General features: G+C 38.6%; 1 protein-coding gene and 1 long non-coding RNA gene across 3 annotated transcripts; one reads left to right on the top strand and one right to left on the bottom strand.

Moving 5' to 3' along the window:
- The first annotated feature begins 8,050 nt into the window (after nucleotides 1-8,050).
- LOC117503391 lies at nucleotides 8,051-16,492 on the top strand. The gene is made up of 3 exons (XR_004558555.1): nucleotides 8,051-8,413; nucleotides 15,569-15,579; nucleotides 16,483-16,492. It is a non-coding gene; the product is annotated as an uncharacterized LOC117503391 (long non-coding RNA).
- On the bottom strand, nucleotides 8,793-18,339 carry slc25a47a (solute carrier family 25 member 47a). 2 transcript variants are annotated; one of them, XM_034162603.1, is made up of 6 exons: nucleotides 18,170-18,339; nucleotides 16,443-16,486; nucleotides 16,128-16,199; nucleotides 12,290-12,469; nucleotides 10,749-11,013; nucleotides 8,793-9,365 (listed from the first exon to the last, which is right to left on the bottom strand). In XM_034162603.1, the coding sequence occupies exons 1-6, from the start codon at nucleotides 18,204-18,206 to the stop codon at nucleotides 9,052-9,054; spliced, it is 912 nt and encodes a 303-aa protein (XP_034018494.1). In that variant the 5' UTR covers nucleotides 18,207-18,339; the 3' UTR covers nucleotides 8,793-9,051. The 2 variants fall into 2 exon arrangements, with proteins under 2 accessions (XP_034018494.1, XP_034018495.1); XM_034162604.1 differs by having other exon boundaries at nucleotides 10,922-11,013.
- Between the last annotated feature and the right edge of the window lie 1,259 nt (nucleotides 18,340-19,598).

Here is a 19,598-nt window from a genome sequence, read left to right as displayed (position 1 = left end):
TATTAGCTACTGTCCAGGTCTCACAAGTATCAAAACCGGAAGCGCCAAAACTCCGAAGAGTTCTGCAAAGCCTTTGCCGTCACCATACACCTTTTACTCTGTAACTTCAAAGGTCTTCATTGGATTCAATCTCATAGGCTGCGATATAGTAGTGACTGTAGAAGGAAGCGACTCTCCCAATGAGTTCAGCTGTCTCTGATCAACAGTCCTAAGTCCATGTCAACATTTCAACAGCAAGGTGACTTATTACCTTGTATGCCAGCAGTAGCCCAGGGTGTTGTGTGTCTACTTGTGGGCAAAATAATTTGTGAGCAGACTTTCATAGAACTTGGTATGGAAATTCCCTAGGTGTTTTAGAGCAGATTGGCCAAAGGTAAGGGTCAAGATGGTCAAAATTGGAGAATACATTTCCAAAGATATCGTTGCAACCAACAGTGCTAGATTAACCAAGCCTGCCCTATTTGTCCTAGTATTACCCCTCCTGTCTTGAAATGACTGTTACTATTCAACAGTGCAATATTACGTGCACGTGCAGGGCATGCATCACCCCTCTAATGGCTTTCATTTTTTATACTGAAAAGATTTTCACCAGTCTTTGGATAAAAGTTCTGCTTGACTTGCAACTGACACCAGGAAATATTCTTTTGCTACAATGTAATGTCTTTTGTACAAGATATAAACACAGTTATTCAGTATAAAGTACAACAGCACCCCTATATGCTTCCTCCATCATCACCTGTCACTCCAGTTTAGTCATCAGAGATCTTGGCCATTTAATCATCTATAAAATCTCACCGGACCCTCCCTGATAATGGAACATTAAGAATCCCTTAAAATACCTTTTGTATCTGTTCCCGGACTATTATTAGTATCTTTGTCTCGTCTTTGCAACATTATTTTTTTTGGGTGGGGGACAAAATGTCAACTTCTCTGCTTGTCCTTCCAGCATCTTCTCGGTTGCCCTTTCTACTCCCCGCGCTTCCTTCCGTTTCCTGCTGATTGATGGCATCTGAGGTTGAGATTTACTCAGCAGCACACGTCACGAACAGAGGCACACAAAGTTCCCCAAATAGTAAAAACAGCAACTAGTTGGCGGAGGGGGGGCTTAAGTGCTATGACAGCCAACAACAAAATGAACCTTTCCAGACAGTATGCAGACGTTTAAAGACTTGCCCACGCAAACCCCCACTGGTTGATTTATCACCCGTCTGAGCGCTTTAGATAGCAAAGTTCTTAAGATGTCTCAGGTACGTATTTGGAAACAATTAGTGAATTTTACACATTTGTAGACTAGCCTGGACCATGTGTTCCTTACGATTACAGACTTGTAGTAAATGCATACTGGGTGGTTGAAAGATAGAAGTGAAAAAACCCAAAACTGGGGCAAACGTATTGCTACGATTTACACCACAAAAACAGCCAGCTGAACTCTGGTTGGGAACCCATTAAAAAAAAACAACCCAAACCACTGTAAACGTGCCACTCATTTCAAGCTCATCATGGCGGTAAACAGCCCGGCGGCCTATAACTTTAACTGGTGTTTAATTGAGTTGTTGTTGTTGCTTAAGGAAGGAAAAGACGTGGAGGGTTTAATTAAAAACGGCCAACAAAAAGACCACCATTCAGACAGTCTGTTGTTCCAGACAACCAATAACAATTCCTACAATTTCAGCAAGTATTCCTCTGCGGGAAATGAAGCAGATCATTTGTTTGGAATTGAAATAGAAGCATTAACGATCCAGAAAAGTGTGTAACACCAAACCACCGACAACGGTCTACTCTAGACCAAAGGCAGAGGTTTTTGCGCGTTATGGTATTAAGTGATGGCAAATTATCCAAAACAACATACAGCAGTTATGGAAAATTTTTCCATTTTGCTTTGCAAATTTGTTCTAACTTGTGTGTCTGCATCATCAATGCACTATAACGCTATACAGTGTTTGAAAGCCTAGGCTTTAACCCTGTAAACAGTAAGTCCCACTGGAATATAACTTGCACCTGTCAAAAAAAAAGAAAAAAAAAGAAAAGCCCCTTGGAAAGGAAAAAAACACATTTTTTCCTGTATTGTCAGCTCTTTGAGATGTTTGTGCATTGTTGATGTGCACTTTTATTACTAAATGCTATTATCTTCTAAGTCACCAAATTAAAAGTGCGTATAATGAGGAAACACTGATTAGATGTTTTTTGGTTATATATGTAATTCACTATATTCCTGTTTGCCACCTGCAGGGCTTCTGGACTCATTGCAGGGAATAATCTTATATTTATCGGTACATGCATGATGGAAATTAGGAGCAAGTGTGGTTGGAGTTGTATGTAATTTGAATTGAGTTTTAGTCATTTCCAACGCCCAGGTCTGGTGACCACCGAGGCCGTTGCAGTGTTTGTTTATAGGTTCTAATTAAATGTTCTGCCACAGGAACAGTTGAAGAAAACTCAACTGGATTCACCCAACATGCCCCGACTTCATTCAGTCACAGAGTAGATGTGTTAGGCAATTAAATCGTTACACTTCTTGCACCCATTACAGTAAGAACGAGCCAACTGCAAGTACGAGATACATTAAATGTTTTAATTGTTCACATGTAGGACAATGAGCACCCGAGCAGAGACAAAAACAAGGATTTAATGAGGAAGTCCGTGATAAATGATGAGCCATAGTTCCATTCAATCGTCTGTTGCTATTTTATTGTTTCAATAATGAGTTAATCAGTCACAGAAATGAAGATTTCTACGTTCAAGACATCTTGGTGTCACTTTGTGCAAATTTCAGCATCTTAAAACCACAATACCAAACTTGGAAAAGCACTCAGGACACTTTTCTCTGCTCTGCTAATGAAGGCAAACCACTATTTTCACCATCTGTCAAAACTTTGTGATGTCATAAGGTGACAATATTAAAAGACAGAGATCAAAGGGAAGATCTTTCTCACAATGATGAACAAAGTCGAGATAAAAGCCAATGTTCTCTGGCAGATCCAGCTCACCATCAAGAGGCAACCAACTCTTGATCAAAATCCATCCCAGTAATTTCTGAAATAAGTTGTAATGAAATAAAATATTAACGCAAAGTAACTATTTTTTTTCCACATACAGAATTTATAATTTTCATTGTTCTGTTTTGGGACAGCAGAAAAAGGCTGAAAGTCATGCGCCAGTTACTTGCTGTCCAGATTTGGTGAGCCAATCTGAAATTTCAGTAATCTGATTACCTCCAACGAGATGGACGGTTTCAAGGTGGAAAATGGGAAATTTATTTCTAAATGTAACCAACTCTTCTTTTACCCAAGATTTCCTTTGGCACAAAATTTCATTGAAACCCATTCATGTCTGTTTGAGATAGCCTTCTAACAAACAAACAAACAAAGTATTAGCATATCAGTGGCGATCATTACAAACCCTGCAGTGTTCGCCAGATTTCACATTACAAACCCTGCAGTGTTCGCCAGATTTCACAATTACATTTCAAGTCAAACTTACTCTGTTCAAATTCGTTCTTTATGCATTGCTAGCAGCGGCCTACAGCGAATGTGGCCTAGTTTCACGTAAACATACAAAAAACGTAATAAAAGCGCATCTATTGTACAACTCTGACATGATCACCAAGTAAATTTCCGTCAATACTTTAATAATAAATTAAGGGATAAATGTTTGATGATTATAATCATCATTAGATGTAAGTTACTTACTAGCTCTCGCCCTGAAGAAGAACTATGCTTGTTTCCACTTGTTGACCCAGTGCTAGCTTTTAAAGTACCGGGTACTTATTTAATTTAGTTGCCCAGGGACTACAGGGCGGAGTTGTGTTGCACAAAGAGCATATGCTAGAACATTACAGGGTAGCAACACTCAAACGTGCTTATGGAAAACTGCTAGGTATTGGAGATCTAGGACCTGTGGTGGAAGAGCGTTTGAGTAGTAGCTGCTGATTTAGATAATACACCAAGGCGATATGAAGGACGAGAATCTACGACTCGCCCTGAACAGGACGCAAGTCCCTTCCTAGCTAAGTTACTAGGAGGTGATAAGACGAGGTCTAGACCCTACTTGTGCATTTATTGCTTTGGGGTGACTTGCATTGTGATTTGTTGTGATGTAAACCCTTACCAAAAAGTAGTATATGCAAGTATGTTTCAAGTATACTTCTAGTTTACTTTTTATATACTTATCAGTACTATTTTTTGGTAAGGGAATAAATTGAATTATGCAGTAAAAATGACACATCTGAACAATATAGTACAGTTGTGTTTGAAATATTGAACTTTAAACAATTATCGGAAGAGATTTCTCTTTGTTTTGTGAAGATGTAATGTGGATTAAAAAAAAACAGCAATTCAATAAAACAATTAATTGTTCTAAATGGGAATGATATATAAATCCAAACAATTTTATGAAAGTGAAAATTAGAACGAGTGTTTGGAGCTTGAACAATTGTTTATTTATAAAGACACACTTTTTTCCCTGTTTTATCATTTAGTATTTTATACGATTGTGTGTCTTCTTATATTCCTTTTATTTATTTTATTCCTTTTACTATTTATGTTTTATTTTTTAATTGTGTTTTAAATCTTAATTCATAATAATAATAAATTTTGAAATTTATTTAGAAGGCCTTTAAAAATATTTTTAAATAACCTTTTTGTGGTGGGGAGATGCTATAATAAAGTTCTTTAAAAATATTTTTAAAGTTTTTCTAAATAAATTTCAAAATTTATTCATTTATATAGCACCAAATCACGACAAGTCACCTCAAGGCACTTCACAAACATCATTTAAAAGGCAGAATAAAATGAATTAAGATTAAAAACACAACTAAAAAAATAAAACATAAGTAAAAGGAATAACAAATAAAAGGAATAAAAGAAGACGCAATCGTATAAAATACTAATGATAAAACAGGGAAAAAAGTGTGACTATATATATATATATATATATACACTCAACAAAAATATAAACGCAACACTTTTGGTTTTGCTCCCATTTTGTATGAGATGAACTCAAAGATCTAAAACTTTTTCCACATACACAATATCACCATTTCCCTCAAATATTGTTCACAAACCAGTCTAAATCTGTGATAGTGAGCACTTCTCCTTTGCTGAGATAATCCATCCCACCTCACAGGTGTGCCATATCAAGATGCTGATTAGACACCATGATTAGTGCACAGGTGTGCCTTAGACTGCCCACAATAAAAGGCCACTCTGAAAGGTGCAGTTTTGTTTTATTGGGGGGGGATACCAGTCAGTATCTGGTGTGACCACCATTTGCCTCATGCAGTGCAACACATCTCCTTCGCATCATCCGTGAAGAGAACACCTCTCCAACGTGCCAAACACCAGCGAATGTGAGCATTTGCCCACTCAAGTCGGTTACGACGACGAACTGGAGTCAGGTCGGGACCCCGATGAGGACGACGAGCATGCAGATGAGCTTCCCTGAGACGGTTTCTGACAGTTTGTGCAGAAATTCTTTGGTTATGCAAACCGATTGTTTCAGCAGCTGTCCGAGTGGCTGGTCTCAGACGATCTTGGAGGTGAACATGCTGGATGTGGAGGTCCTGGGCTGGTGTGGTTACACGTGGTCTGCGGTTGTGAGGCTGGTTGGATGTACTGCCAAATTCTCTGAAACAACTTTGGAGATGGCTTATGGTAGAGACATGAACATTCAATACACGAGCAACACCTCTGGTTGACATTCCTGCTGTCAGCATCCCAATTGCACGCTCCCTCAAATCTTGCGACATCTGTGGCATTGTGCTGTGTGATAAAACTGCACCTTTCAGAGTGGCCTTTTATTGTGGGCAGTCTAAGGCACACCTGTGCACTAATCATGGTGTCTAATCAGCATCTTGGTATGGCACACCTGTGAGGTGGGATGGATTATCTCAGCAAAGGAGAAGTGCTCACTATCACAGATTTAGACTGGTTTGTGAACAATATTTGAGAGAAATGGTGATATTGTGTATGTGGAAAAAGTTTTAGATCTTTGAGTTCATCTCATACAAAATGGGACCAAAACCAAAAGTGTTGCGTTTATATTTTTGTTGAGTATATATATATATGTTTAAGAAGTTGATATAAAAGCAAATAACAGAATATCACAGCTTTACTGATTATGGCAATGTGACTCATATTCCTTTGGTCTTTATGATGACACAAAGGGACGTACATTAAAAAAAAAAATGCTATGATTATGATTGTTTCCAATTTGCACCTTGAACTTTGACGTCTCCAAACTGCAGATGTTTAACTGTAACTTCAACAAACTGCAGTGCTGCTGCTGTTTATAAATTTCATTCCGTCACACACTCGCAGACGTTCATTCACATTCAAAATATTCAGCTTTTAATGCGGTGCCAATATTCCATTGATATTTACGCACACAAAGCTAGCTTATTCTTCATGTTCTACATACTTTACGGTTTCATGTAAACATTTTCTTTCGTGCAAACGTTAAGTGCATTCAATCCCAATTATTATTTGTAAAAATTTGGTGGTTAAGCATGTGGTAGCCAAACACTGGATTAGCACAATACTACAAATCATACAGATTTTAAAAATACATTTTTTTAAAGGCCACTGATATCAGCTTGATAGTAAATTAACTTAAAGTGTAATGATATGTGATGCAGAAACTGAATCTCAATGCTGCCACTTGGTGCATGATCCTCTAATTTAAATATAATAATAATAATAATAATAATAATGCTGCATCATGTGGAATGAGTAAAAGTCCTAAACCGAGTATCTATAGGTGAATATGTGAAGGTGATATTTTTACAGGGCCAATGCAATAAGCAAAAAACTAGATGGGGACTCCACCTAGTGGTCAGAGGGGTGCAGATTGCTGACGGTGCCCAATAATAGCTGCTTTTGTCACTGCAGGGACGAGATGTGAGTACAGAAAGAGCCGTTGCTCGGGAACAAATGCCAGATCCAGGAATAAGTTGGGTTTGTTTTACACCACGTCGTTCTGTTCTGGTCTAAAAAAAAAAAAAAAAAAAAAAAAAATCACACCTAATGTGTGTCGGTGCAGCAGAACAGATTATTCTGCAGAATATACAACTTAATATTTAAAAAAGTATTCAAATGCGCCTGCAAATAAGAGCAGTTACCGAGGCGACCAAATCGTGTTAAAGAACGGCTGCATTTAAGGAAGTCGCTGATTTTTATTTTCACAGGTTTGTCTGGCGCAATAAGCACAGATCCAGTTTAATATACGCAGCTTAACTGTATGTTCGGCTATATTAACATTTAAAATAACCAACAGATATTTTGTCTCTGGTGTCAGCAGTGGAAAACAGGCCCCAAACTTGATGATCTATAGTGCATAGTGCAAGTGCATTTAGCTGTTAGTATGGCGCAGTGCAGAATGGGGTTCCGTTTCAAGTTGGTCACAAGCATCTTTTGGGTATTAGTGTAGCAGATAACAGAATATTTACAGAGAAATACCAATTTTAGTAAAAAATGGTGCAAATTGTTGATTGAGCTACTTGGATTAATAAATGGAATAGTTCTGACTGTGTTGAATGTTTGGTCTCTAAAGTAAACGTCAAATTATGTTAACATCCATTGAATTCTATGACGTGACATATGTTACCCTGAAACGTGATAACTAAGCATGATACATGGTGCAAACTATTCATTTTTGAAACCCTATTAACTCAACAAATAATTTGCATCACCTTTGAACAAAATTGGAGCAACTCTAACTTTTGACCCCTGTACAAACTGAAACTGAACTTTGTCACCATTCTTGTTGTTTTTACCCCATAACTCTATAGAATTCAGTCATAGATAGTCCAAACTATACCTTTTTGGAATCTTCATGATCAGACAAATAATGTGGTATAATTTTCAATATGACTGGAGCATTTTTATATTTTGACCCCTATGTAATTCTTCAATTGACCCCTATGTGGCCGCCTATTGAAAATTCAAGTGGCCCATCTGTTTTTTTCAAAAGAGTAATATCTAAGGTGTACTTCTGCCAAATTTGGTGCTTTTATCACCATTTGAAGTATTGCTTCAGTTATTTGCTGCACTATATTTCTGGGTGATCAGATTGCCTTGGGGCAACTGTTTGTTGTGATTTGGCGCTATATAAATAAAATTGATTTGATTTGATTGCCATTTGTCAGGCCCTTTCTAACAAAAAAATGTGCCAGCACCTGCTACATTGCTATTTTGATGTCAAACGTCAGAGCGAGAGGTTTTCTGGCGAGGACATGATTCTATATGCAAAGTGTCGCATTGCACGAGCGGGAGTGGCGGTAATCCACCACAGCTCCCTGATGTGATGCATCCTTCCTGCAACACCTCCTCATCTGACAACCCAATGATGCCCTTCATATTGGACCAGGCGCATATAACCTCCCTATTCGCCGCTGCACCTGGACAATAAAACCAGTGTAAAAAATATGCTACAACTCAGTTATTACAGTTTTGCATTTTTAGTTTTTCTTACATTTCATTGTTAATTTTTGTTTATAATACTGTTTTGTCGTAGTATGATGCACTCAGGCGCATCCCTGTGCGTTTAAGCAGAATGTAAGTGCGTCAAAAAAGGCCTGGGTAAGGTGCATCTAATACTGTGCCGTATAAATTGCAAAAAAGCGTCACTCAACTTTAGACCGGGTTTTTGCTAGCCTATTCTGCTCTGTCACAATAGCGATACACCGTCCCTGTCCCTGACCACGCCTTACTTTATGACCAACACGTCTGCTATTTAAAGCGTGTGGGTATTGTGCACAGAAAGACAATTCTGTCTGTTAGAAATTAGCAATAACGTTTGCACTGATCTGCGTGCTGTTTTTTTTTTTTTTTCTGGGTGCAAGATAGGGCCCTTAATGTCCAAGTATCCCTGAGTAGATTATGTGAATGTTAACCAATACATGTAACAGACAATTTCCCTAGTGGATGCTCCTTATTATGAATTTAAATACGGCAAGGCATTAGGTGTTTTTGTACACACATACACACACAAAAATTAAATAAAATACAGCATGTGAACCCTCCTAAAAGACAAAGCATTAATTACAGATGGTCATTATTTTCTAAATCCAGAAATTAGGTCTTCGCCTTCGAGTCTGGCTCGGAGCAAACTCGTGAAGAGCTCGTAAGTTAGAAACACCACCATGTTGACAGGAAACGCACGCAGGCAGTTGAGGCCTAAACTCCTGAAGAACACGGCGGCTCCCTCCTCCCGCACAGTCACAGAAATGCAGTGGAAAACACCCTGATATTTTTTCACCTCCCGTACGCCGTCCATCTGCAGGCGGGCTTTGATCACGTCCATGGGCGTGCCTACGGCCCAAGCTGCCATTCCTGCAAGTCCGCCGGCCAGCATCACACTGCTCCACTCTGGAAGCAGTCAACAGATAATCTCATTAAAAGATACGTGCCGATGTCATTTAAAAAAACTGGGCCAAGAGACCCTGAAATCCAAAGGGTAATTTTGACCAAATATGGGGAAAGTGGCATTAAGTCACTCTTATGCATTTTCCTGAGAATTCGATCTGAATGTCCAACTTACCATGATTAGATTGTCACTCAAGCAACGTCTGGACAAATTTTAAAAAATATTCTATGAACAGCTTTTCTGCAATAAATTGAAAAAGTGTGAAAAATGGCTTTTTTCCCATATTGGCCCACTGGCGGGCCCACTCTGATTTTCTCAGGAAGTCCATCTTACCGTGAGCAGACAGTCCCCCAGGAATTATCTGTACCAAACTGAAGAAAAATTAATCAAATGATTTTTTTTTCAGAAAATCACTGCACTGCACTACAAGTAAATCTTGTTAATCCTGTGGATCTTTGTTCAAAAGACAAGTAAGATGATGTGTGTTTTTTTTTTAAATGCAATAAGTGAAGTAACCTCCTAAATAGTTACTTCATGGATTTGGATTATTTCACAACTTAATTCATTAAATGGTGGAATGAACTCATAAAATGTTGCTATAATATTAATTGATTACTGTTAAAAATGATTGTTTCTCTGGTATTTCTTGGATTTCTTTGGGGGTGGATGAGCTAATGAGTTTGTTTGAGAGCAGCTGTCAATCTCATATCATTAGCTTATCGCTACATATCGCTAAATATCGCTAAGTAAGGCCAATTCACATTCTTACATCACTGGAAAATATTTGACCCACACAGCAGAGCAGGTAGTTTCATGTTGTAGGAGTTTGGCTCCCAAGATGTAGACCTGAGCCTGATTTGCAGTCAGCCTGCTTGTTTGGATCCTTGGACAAAACTGTCCACTCGCCTATAAATGGGTTCCAACCTCAACTGCGGAAATACGAGGGGCAATTGAGAAGTTCTGAGCCTGATCCAGAAAACATTCTGAGAAGCCAACATTTCTCGACGTTGCACCCAGTGAGTCAACACGTCACACGTTCTCGAGAAATGGCGGTTTCTTGGAACACAAAAGATGGAGAACCGCGCCCTTCTTTTGCCCTCTTGGTCAAACTCAAGCCTTCTCAATTGCCCCTCGTAACTTGGGTGCACTGGCGGAGTCGTAGACTCTCATTCACTTTCTGCTACGTGCATAATTTGATACGCACCAGTGGGTGTACCAGGACCTACTTTGGAATTCCTTTTCATAAGACATTGATTTTAAAGGAGACAGTTAAGATGACCTGTACCTCAACCAACCACCAGGAGGCGATATAAATTCATAGGTTTCACTTTTCAAGTCAAGACACAAACCAAAAACAAACTATAATAACAATCGTTGCGACTCACTTTGGCTTTTCTTGTCGGTGTCTTTCAGCCAGTCCCGGATGAGAGCATAAGTCAAAAAGAAGGTAGCAAATGATGGTCCTTCTTTGAGTGTAAGCGGGAAAGCTCCTCTGTAAAGTCCCGGCAACCCTTCCTCTCTGATGATACACAGCAGACAGTGCACAGGGCCGTGGTACCTGGCTTTGAGCATGCCGACCCCTCCCTGCTTAGACTCGGTTTGGCACTGCAAACGCACTTTAATCATGTCCCCCGGAGCCATCACCAAAATCTGATGGAGCCACACGAGAAGAAAAATCAGCAAAGGGGTCGAACCTGCATATCAGTTTATGAGAAGTCGCCTACAGTTGGTGGAAATCCAACACACATGCAATACATTAGTGAGCTACAATTCACCAAAAAAAAAAAAAAGTTTGGAGTCTCGTGCAGAGTTTTGGTAGTTTTTGCCTTTACTGCAGGATTTCAACAATTTAATGGAGGAGAGTGGCAACAAGATGAAGCTGTAGACCGAGGTTCGAATCCCGCTCATGCTACCAGTCTGCGTGCTTGGAGTTGTCACTTAATCTGGATTGTTTCAGTCTCCCCAGCTCTAAAAACGGGTGCCGGCCTTGGACGAGGAAGTAAATATGAGGCGTGACTGTGAAGTGCTTTGAGAACGTTCAAGAAGGAAAAGCGCAACCCTTAAAATGAATCCGGCACCAGATTGCGTTTTAGTTTAAAGCATTCTGTACCAAGACAATTTTGACTTTAAAATCCTGTAATAGGTTGAAGAAACAAAACAGAATAAAATAAAATAAAATATGGGTACATACGTATTTGCAAGTTTTGATTGGTAGTGATCAACAGCGGGGAGTCACAGCTTCTTTAACAAATGCACTGTCACGTGATGGACACTAGGGGTGTAATGACCCATCATGATAATCGAATCGTGAACCCTGTATCGAGTCTGATTTTTTTTTTAAAGTATCATAATACCATGAAAAGTCAACTACTGCACAGAAGAACTAAATATAAATATATACAAATAGGAATACATCATTTATACTTGAATGTTTTTTTGTTTCTTTAAAATTAATTTTTTACCCTCAAAATTCTACTCACAGTACCCCATAATGACAACATGAATTTTTTTGTGGTAACTTTTTTTTTCAAATGTATTAGAAATAATAATAAAAAACTAAGAAATGACGTGTACATAAATATTCACAGCCTTTGCTCAATATTTTGTTGATGCACCTTTGGCAGCAATTACAGCCTCAAGTCTTCTTGAATATGCCACATGATGCCTATCTTTGGGTAGTTTTGCCCATTTGTCTTTGCAGCACCTCTCAAGCTCCATCATTGTGTGTAGAATTTTGAGGAAAAAAAAAAGAATTTTATCCATTTTGGAATAAGGCTGTAACATAAAAAAATGTGGGAAAAAATGCAGTGCTGTGAATACATTCCAGGATGCACCATATCTAAAATACTGTTAAAGTACAAGATTAGGATTACTGAGGTATTTTCAACCACACTTTAACTTTGCATTTTAAAACTTGATCCATCACCTGAGCAACACCCCCAGCAAAACCAGAGAGGAAGACTTCAAATTTGGTGTTTGGCCCTCCGCCAGCTCCCCGTAAGCGCCTCAGATGCTCCAGGCAGTTCCTGTATGTGCCAAAAAGCACAGAGGAAGTCATGGTGAGGGTCGTCAGGGGCAAGGTCATGCCTTTGAAGAAGCCACGCACCTGAAGTAAAGGAAAAGAAAGAGGAGATGAAGCGTGACAAAGGCAAAACTGGAAAACTGGAGTTCTGTAATCGGTCTCTGATCCGTGATCGTAACCAGGGTCCAACTTCCCCATGGCCAGTCTTTGTGTGAAGACGATGTAAGATGTAATTAGGTGGTTTTCTTGTGATATTAATTTGCAGATTACGACGTCCACCAAGGAAGTAGTGCTTTGGTCCCATTGTTTGACCTTTAGTTGAGATATTAGTAAAAGACAAAGGATTGGACCAAATCGGCCCAAACTGGGTTTAAAGTCAAATTCCTTGACCTTTGTCGAAATTAATACTTTAATGGTAATTTCGTTGCCAACCTTCTTTGACATACCGAATTTGGTAGAAATCAGCAAAAGGAGCTGGGAGCAGTCGACCAACAAGATCTTGGCTACAAAGATTGACCTTTAGCAGATTGCCTGGGCAATTCTGGAACTGACCTCCATGTGGGTTCCAGATGTGGCGGACATCAAAGCAGAGAGGGCGGGGGGGGGAACCCAAAACAAACTCAAATAAGCAAAAAAATTGATCTTTAGCCTTTTGAACTCAATGGCCTTTGCCAAAAAAAAAACCCTTTAAGGATGTTTGTGATCCACATATCAAACATGGTGGCAGGATGTTGCACGAATTATAGTATAAATTAATTAATTTATTTAAAAAAAACAAGGGAAAACTAAAAAAGTGAAGTAAAAGTATGTTGGAGTGATAATGTGATGCAGCACTTTACTTTGATTTAATCCCATCTGTACAGTTTTTTAAGGAAGTCTTATAGAAACTTTGGTGTTGCACCAAAAACAGTGGACATTTACTGGAAATGGCCCACCGTTACTGAAAGCTTCACAATTTACTGGAAATTCAAGGTTGCTTTCAATTTCTCTTTTACTGTTGACTAAATTTCTTTCACTTTCTCTTCAAGCCCCCCCCCCTCACAGCCCAAAGTCTTAAATGTACCACAGGGCCATGTGAATATTTTATAAATCTTACAACTTAACCACAAAAGCTGGTTGAAATGTGCAAAGCACACGGCATTTCACCTTTGGCCTACTTACTGAACCAACAGTGACACGTTTGCTGCCCCCCCCCCCCCACCCCACATTGGTACAGTTTGGCTTCATATTCTTGCCGCGTTCATATTACAGCCGTGAATCACCGTGTTGATAGTTTAACTTAGCAGGATTACAGAACGTTTTAAAAATTGCTGCTGCTGCTTCGTGATTTCTGGAAATGCCCACATAGATTGGAAACCCTGCTGTGGATCCAGATCAGATTGGAAGGCTTGTTAATTGCTGACTAGCTGGGAAATACCTTGGGATCCCTCATGATAGTATTTAACCCACTACACTGTGAAAAAAAAAAAACTAAACAAAAAAAGAAGCCAAGATATCTTAAGCTTCAGGACATGCGCTGCAACTATTTAGTTTAAAAATTTTGATTAAACAACTTTACTAAATTCAACCAACTTAAAATTTTGATTCAAATAAACTCACAATTGTAAGTTCAATGAACTCAAAATAATATGTTTATATATATATATATATATATTCTTCTTTGTCTTTCGGCTGTTCCCGTTAGGGGTCGCCACAGCAGATCAATCGTTTCCATCTCACCCTGTCCTCTGTATCTTCCTCTGTCACACCAACCACCTGCATGTCCTCTCTCAGCACATCCATGAACCTCCTCTTTGGTCTCCCTCTTCTCCTCCTGCCTGGTGGCTCCATCCTCAGCATCCTTCTCCCTATATACCCTGGGTCCCTCCTCTGCACATGTCCAAACCATCTCAATCTCGCCTCTCTGACTTTGTCTCCAAACCGTCCCACCTGAGCTGTCCCTCTATGTTCATTCCTAATCTTGTCCATTCTTGTCACTCCCAAAGAGAATCTCAACATCTTCAGCTCTGCCACCTCCAGCTCTGTCTTTTTGTTAGTGCCACTGTCTCTAAACCATACAACATAGCTGGTCTCACTACTGTTTTGTAAACTTTCCCCTTCACTCTTGCTGATATTCTTCGGTCACAAATCACTCCTGCCACCTTTCTCCACCCACTCCACCCTGCCTGCACTCTCTTCTTCACCTCTCTACCACACTCTCCATTACTTTGAACAGTTGACCCCAAATATTTAAACTCATCTACTTTCACCACTTCTACTCCTTGTAACTGCACTATTCCACTGGGCTCCCTCTCATTCACACACATGTACTCAGTCTTGCTTCTACTGACTTTCATTCCCCTTCTCTCCAAAGCATATCTCCACTTCTCCAGACTAGACTCAACTTGCTCTCTATTCTCACTACAGATCACAGTCATCTGCAAACATCATAGTCCATGGGGACTCCTGTCTGATCTCATCTGTCAACCTGTCCATCACCACTGCAAACAAGAAAGGACTCAGAGCTGATCCTTGGTGTAATCCCACCTCCACCTTGAATGAGTCTGTCATTCCGACTGCGCATCTCACCGCTGTCACACTATTTTTGTACATGTCCTGCACTACCCTAACATACTTCTCTGCCACTCCAGACTTCCTCATACAATGCCACAACTCTTCTCTTGGCACCCTATCATAAGCTTTTTCTAAGTCCACAAACACACAATGTAACTCTTTCTGTCCTTCTCTGTACTTTATATATATATATATATATATTTAAAAAAAGCTTTTCTGGTATTGCAGATAGTTTTTATCTCTTTATGGTATATAATATAAATATAATAGTTAATTAATACTCAAACTCCAATAAAAATGAATGCAATAAAGTTGTACTGTGTGTAATACCCAACTGCTCTCAGCGGTGTTGCCACAGTTACTTTAAAAAGTTACTTTTTAGTTACTTCATTAGCAGCTGCAGACAACTTGTTGGCAGCTAAATGTAACTAATAAAGGTTATTTTTGAGATTGAGTACTCAGAAAAGTAACTATTAGTTACTTTGCTGATTAGTTTGGTTCCTCCACCTGTTGGCTACTTATTATCTATCAATTATTGTTACTTTGAATTGTAAATATCTGTATGTGTATTTTGTTTTAATTGTTTTTTTTGTCATGATTAATTCATTTTGGTATGTTGTGTGGTCTTAGTCTGTTTTTATGTTACTGGGACTACGGATGGAATTTAGCGTCTTGCTATAATCCGGCATATTTACATGTAACTATATTCATTAATATGCACTGTCCCATTTCAAATAAACACACACACACACACACACACACACACACACACACACACACATATATATATATATATAAATATATATATATATATATAGTTACTTTGCTGATTACTCAATCTTAAGAGTAACCAAGTTAGACTACTAGTAGTTACATTACTTGTTAGTTACAAGTTGTCTGTAGATGCTACTAAAGTAACTGAAAAGTAACTTTTCAAAGTAACTGTGGCAACTCTGGCTCCCAGTCTGAAGTTGGTGCAATCTGCAAGATCAGAAATGCTGATTTTCCAACAAACTTATTATTTTAAGTTCATTGAACTTGCAATTGTGAGTTGATCTCAAAAGTTGAAGTTGGTGAAATGTAACATAGCGGTTTGTGCAAACATTTTAAATGAATAAAAACTGACACATCTAATATCCCAAAATTGGGAAAATTCTCTTCTGTTATAGATTGTAGAAGTGCCACTTACCCCTTCTTTTGCAAATGTCGACGCAGTACACTGCCATATTCCAGTAAACTGCTTCTGAGTTTGGATCCGGACCTGGAAGAATTTGTTGTTACAGTGAAAATCATTATTACAATGATAATAATAATAATGATAATAATAATACTAATAAAAATAAGAGTACAGATATCACTTTATGCTGCAATGTGACAAAACTTTGCAAAAACATATATAAATCCAAAATATGCATCTTTGAGAAAACAAAATCAATAAACAATTTTACTGTTTATAATTTGATAAAAATGATTAATTTTGGCATTCAAGCTCTGCAGAACTTACTTTCACAGTATCCAAAGGGTATCCCACGGCAACGCCACAGGCCCCTGTGTATTTTAAAAGACAACATCAAAGATGTCAACTTTAAATGGCTCGTATAATACGGCTTTTTTTTTTTCTCACCCCAAGTCACAGAATAACAATCCAATAACAATAACAGACTCTGAGGTAGTGCACTGGAAAAGAAGTTAATTTTGAGGTGCCTGTTTCTTTAAATTGAAAGGAGCTGTGCCTGACTCAGCATAATTGCAGTCTTCCCATAAATAGCTAAAGGGGTGGAGCATAAGTTAGGCCGGCAGGACCTGGACAGGATGAATGAAACCCAAACACGCCCACCTTTCTCAAAGTTACCAAACTGGCTAAGGCTAGCAAGCTGTGTAATCTACGATTGGTTAATTAACTGTTTCGTGCATTTAAATGGCTCTGATAATAGTTGATTTGTGTGCTTAACTGTGACCTGCATCTAGCATCTGAAACCGTGATACTATCCAAGTAGCTAACATTACCTAGCTATCGATGCCTGCTAATTCATTCTCATGGTGCTAGCATACAAATTAATAATGGTACAATTTTATTCAGTAAAAATACTGAAACAAAGACTTCTTTAGTACAATTAGGCATAAAACAATCCATATTATCTCAAATATTTGTACATTTAAGTGGTCAGAAAAGCACTAGCAGCCTGCTAGCCGCTGACCACATATAACAGCACACATCCACACCTATAACTGCCAAACTGAACATGCCCCTAGTCATGCATAAATTTATGGCTTAATAGAGTTTAAACTGACGCATATAAAAATTCTACCCCATACCCCTCCATTTCCATCAGGAATAGGAAATGGAGGTACAGACACTAAAACAATTTTTGTACCACGATGTTAATGTTCTACTGTAAATTTGAGCATTATAGCATTTGGGGTGGGAGGATATCGAGAATGACTCACTTTTGGAGTCAGCCTCAAATGCTAATTCGAGGAACTAGTAGTTTTGGCACTTCCACATTGGCTCCATTATTGAGTGCCAGAGGCTGCTGCATGGTTGCACACAGTTTCAACAAGGAAACTGTAGTAAAAATGTTGCAAAAACGTTTTGAGATTGAACGTGGCTCAGGTATGAAGGTTTGTGACATATGTCACGGACGTTTAAAAGGAACTATTTCAGGCCTAAACTGTGCTTAGAGGAAATGTCCAACATGCGGAGAATGTTTGGAATTTGACAACATTTAACATGAATTCCAAACACGCATATTGAACCATAAAAGGTGCTGTAGATGAAAAATTAAAATAGTGTAGCATGGGGCCTTTAAAGTGAAAGAAATTTGAGCAGTTTTGCTGGGAAGAAATCTTTTTTTAGATGGATATAGTTGAATAAACACGCTTGAAAAGGCCACACGTGTCAAGTGAAAGACATTGAATTATTATTTTTGTCGTAATAAATGATATTAAATAGGTTGTTACTATTTTGAGGCTGCAATACGTGTATTATAAGATTTACAGCATACATAACGTGCGAATATAGTGGAAACACGTTTCAGTATAACTGAATAAATAATATTTATCAAAGAATGTAGCTTTAAAAACCCCAAAAGGAACGGTATTAATAAAAAAGGCAATAGCTGTGCCTATTATTTCTGTCACAACAGAATTAAACGTTACTGCTCTGCAACACACCACATGCTACCGCTTTAGCCAGCATGCTACAGCTCGGCTCCAGCCTTTAGCCGTTACCTGCAAGCGATCCAGAGACAAAATCTGCAAAATACATCCCGTCACAAGGTCTCGGAAGCAACGATTTCCATTCGCTAAGATCACATTTTATTTCGGCTTCTGTGTGGAAAAAAGTGTCAGGCTGTGTGATGGCCAGAGTGAGCGGGTGTGAAGGGGGAGGAGGGGGCAAATAAATGGTTTTTGATTTTTAAAAAACGATCTAAATTTAATCTCCCATGTTTGATGCGTTACGAAATAAATAATAAGTAAATAATAGTAATATATTAACAAAAAAGTTACAGGCACATAAAACAGATTTTTTTTTTTTCCACCACCTTTTTCCGGTGGGCCCCTAACATTCGTGCTTTTATTTTGAAAGACCGCAGAATTAGAAGCAGTCGCATGGACTGTCCGGCTCATCACGTGACCACGTGCCACGAAGCTGGCAGCGCCACCTTCAACAAAGGGGCAACTTTCGGAGTCAGCCAACGGGTGTGTTTACCGGCGGTTGCTTTATTTAGTGTATATGACGCTGTTTTTTTAATAATTATTATTATTATTCTTAACTGAAGGAAAGCTGGAGAAAAAAAATATTTCCGCAGCTGAGGATTTGAACTTTGCAAAGAAAAACGAATTAAACTGGCACGGCCCAGAGTGTAGGTGATCGCGATGATAACTGGCATTACATGACAAGCTGCAGAAATGAAGCTTTTGCACTGTTTTCAGTCTACCTCTTTATTAATTTTTCAGACTGATGCACTTTACTATTCCCACCAAGTTTGATCCATCTCTAGGCTTCTTGTTGTTGAAATTATTTTTTGGACCATTTTTTTTTTCTTGACCTTGACCTTTAATCAGACAACTCCATAAGCTAATCACTTATAGATGTTCCCACCACATCTGATGAATCTAGGTTTCTTTGTTGGTGAAATATACAAAATGGTCTTTTTCAGACCATGTTTTTCCTTGATTTGGACTTTTGATGAAACTGCTCCAAAATCTAGTCACCCTTAGATTCCTCTCCAAGTAATATTTCCACCACATTTGATCCACCTAGGCTTCTTAGTTTGTTGAGATATACAAAAATATAGGGTTTTTTTTTGGACCTTTGTTTTCTTGACCATTGAAAAAACTATTCAAAAATGTAAACACCTCTAGATATCTATCCAAGTAATGTTCCCATCAAGTTTGATCCATCCAGGCTTCTTAGTTGTTGAAATATATATAAAAGATGTTTTCCAGACCATACTTTTCTTAACCTTTGATCAAACTATTCAAAAATTTAATCACCTCTGGATATCTATCCAAGTAATATTCCCACCAAATTTGAAGGAAATCTGACCAGCTGTTTTTGAGTTATCTTGTCCATACACCGCCCTGCTATCATCGCTGCATTGCCTATATGCAAGTGCAGTAAAAAAACAAACACACACCAAAACACTTTGATTCC

This window comes from Thalassophryne amazonica, chromosome 21 (assembly GCF_902500255.1).
Source record: "Thalassophryne amazonica chromosome 21, fThaAma1.1, whole genome shotgun sequence".
Classification (NCBI taxonomy): Eukaryota; Metazoa; Chordata; class Actinopteri; order Batrachoidiformes; family Batrachoididae; genus Thalassophryne; species Thalassophryne amazonica.
The sequence above is the reverse complement of the archived record's forward strand: the minus strand, read 5'-3'. Positions and strand labels throughout refer to the sequence as shown.

Bases quoted from the DNA above. Each gene is read 5' to 3' on its own strand.
- slc25a47a (XM_034162603.1), bottom strand. From the start codon at position 18,206: ATGTATTTTGCAGATTTTGTCTCTGGATCGCTTGCAG. The intron at 16,200-16,442 runs GTAAGTTCTGCA...AAATTCTTCCAG, and splicing joins ACCCTTTGGATACTGTGAAA to GTCCGGATCCAAACTCAGAA. The intron at 12,470-16,127 runs GTAAGTGGCACT...CCTTTACTTCAG, and splicing joins CGACATTTGCAAAAGAAGGG to GTGCGTGGCTTCTTCAAAGG.